The sequence below is a fragment of the Solanum verrucosum genome, unplaced genomic scaffold (genome assembly GCF_900185275.1).
Source record: "Solanum verrucosum unplaced genomic scaffold, falcon-dt-bn FXZP01000207.1, whole genome shotgun sequence".
In the NCBI taxonomy this organism is placed as follows: Eukaryota; Viridiplantae; Streptophyta; class Magnoliopsida; order Solanales; family Solanaceae; genus Solanum; species Solanum verrucosum.
Window position 1 is genome coordinate 2,246,380 of NW_026019996.1, and position 1,729 is coordinate 2,248,108.

Below are 1,729 nucleotides of genomic sequence, written 5' to 3' on the forward strand. Positions count from 1 at the left end.
ATGAATGGTGCATGGTAGGAAAACTCACTGTCAGTAGAATTAATATAACCATTAAGAAAGAAACACAAAAATGACATAAAAGATGGAACTTTCTTTATATATAGTATGTAGTGATTAAAAAGGAAAATAACATGGGTATGATAATGTTATTGTGCCATTAAACAATTTATTGTAGTTAATTTTGCATTATGAATAATAAACAAATTTAGCTAGCCAAAATAGGATATATTATTCTCACTGGTAAATTGAGTGGTGGTTGTAGAGGGTTGAGTGTACATGTTTGCATCATGAGTAGAAGATATGGTTGAAGGTAGAATTGTTAATGGTGGCGGTGGTGTGGCGATGGATACAGCTCCAGAAGAAAGCAATGATGTGATATGAGAAGACGGAATGAGTAGTGTAGTAGTAGTAGTGTTGTACTTTATTATCTCCGCTCTAATAACATTCAGCTCCGCTTGTAATGCTTGAACTTGCTGTTGTAGAGAAGAAATCGCTCCCATGCACCCGTACACGGGATCTCTTAACCTTACATTTGCTTCATAAACTAAGCTATTAGCTGTATCTGCTCTTTGGCTCTCAGGTACTTCCTGAATATATAATTATTAAATAAACATAAGATCTCTTTTTTTTTTTAACGGTTTAAACTTATTGATAACATCATGAATTGGTGGTACTATACTTACCATTAGCATCTTGGAAACATTACTAGCACCAAAAACCTTGTGAACAGAAGCAAACTTTTGAGGTTCATGAGGGGAAAAATATGGAGAAAATGGACATTCTTGAGCACAACGACGTCTCAAAAGCTTACAGGCAGCACAAGGCGTTACAGTATTTAAGCTTGTGTTTCCTGGAGGCACCAACATATATCTTCTTCCCATCTGCGAGTACTCATCTGCTTCCCTCTTTATTTTTTTACCTATCTCCTCATATCGCTCCCTGACATCAATATTATATTGTAAACAAGTTAAACACTACAAGTATTTCGTTAACAATGCTTTAGTACTAAAAACATACATCTACGCGATTCTTCTACAAGAAATTAAATGGACCTTTTTTTTTTTGTTGTGCTAAAAAAGCATAACCTGGTTGATGAATACCTTTCTCTTGACATTCAGGCATACTATCTGTATACGGAGCTAAAGCTAAAGTAGATTTAAGCAGAGAGGAAAAAGGGAAAGAAGAGAGGAAGGAAGTGTTTGGATTGGAGGAAGAAGAATGAAGAAATATTAGTGTGAGATTTGGGGGTAGCTAGGGAGGGGTACAAAAGAGTGCTTAAAAGGCAAGAAATACAATAAAAAGTTGGTCCAGAGTATACTACTACTTTTTAATATATATACAAACTGACTAATAATAAGACCCCAGTAATAATATAATTAATCAAGTGGCCAAGAATTCCTTTTTGTTCATAACTAGTTGTGGCCCTCTCTGGCTGATGTACGAGGATTCACTTCATATATAGGATTTACTCAATCATCACACTAAACTCCCTCAATGACATATGAAGGCAATATGTCCTTTTTAACTTAACTTATATCCTTCAATTTCGGTTGCACATACATAATTACTGAAGTTTGTAAAAAAATAAATAAATAGACACATGTTGTTATCTCATGTATTCATATTAGCAAATCAGAAATAATAAAAGATGAAAAGAAAAACACAAAGAACTATCCGAGTCCACAGAATCCACTGTGTGTCCTTAAGAAATTTAATCCCCTCAAGTACC

General features: G+C 34.4%; 1 protein-coding gene across 1 annotated transcript; it reads right to left on the reverse strand.

The window, feature by feature from the left end:
- Window positions 1-209: 209 nt before the first annotated feature.
- On the reverse strand, window positions 210-1,257 carry LOC125819352 (LOB domain-containing protein 15). The gene is made up of 3 exons (XM_049498805.1): window positions 1,101-1,257; window positions 684-939; window positions 210-587 (listed from the first exon to the last, which is right to left on the reverse strand). Exons 1-3 carry the CDS (start codon window positions 1,112-1,114, stop codon window positions 210-212), a joined length of 648 nt encoding a protein of 215 aa, XP_049354762.1. The 5' UTR covers window positions 1,115-1,257.
- Between the last annotated feature and the right edge of the window lie 472 nt (window positions 1,258-1,729).

Excerpts from the sequence above, each read along its gene's own strand:
- LOC125819352 (XM_049498805.1), bottom strand. Across the intron at positions 588-683 it reads ATGTTTCCAAGATGCTAATG|GAAGTACCTGAGAGCCAAAG; the intron begins GTAAGTATAGTA and ends TTATATATTCAG.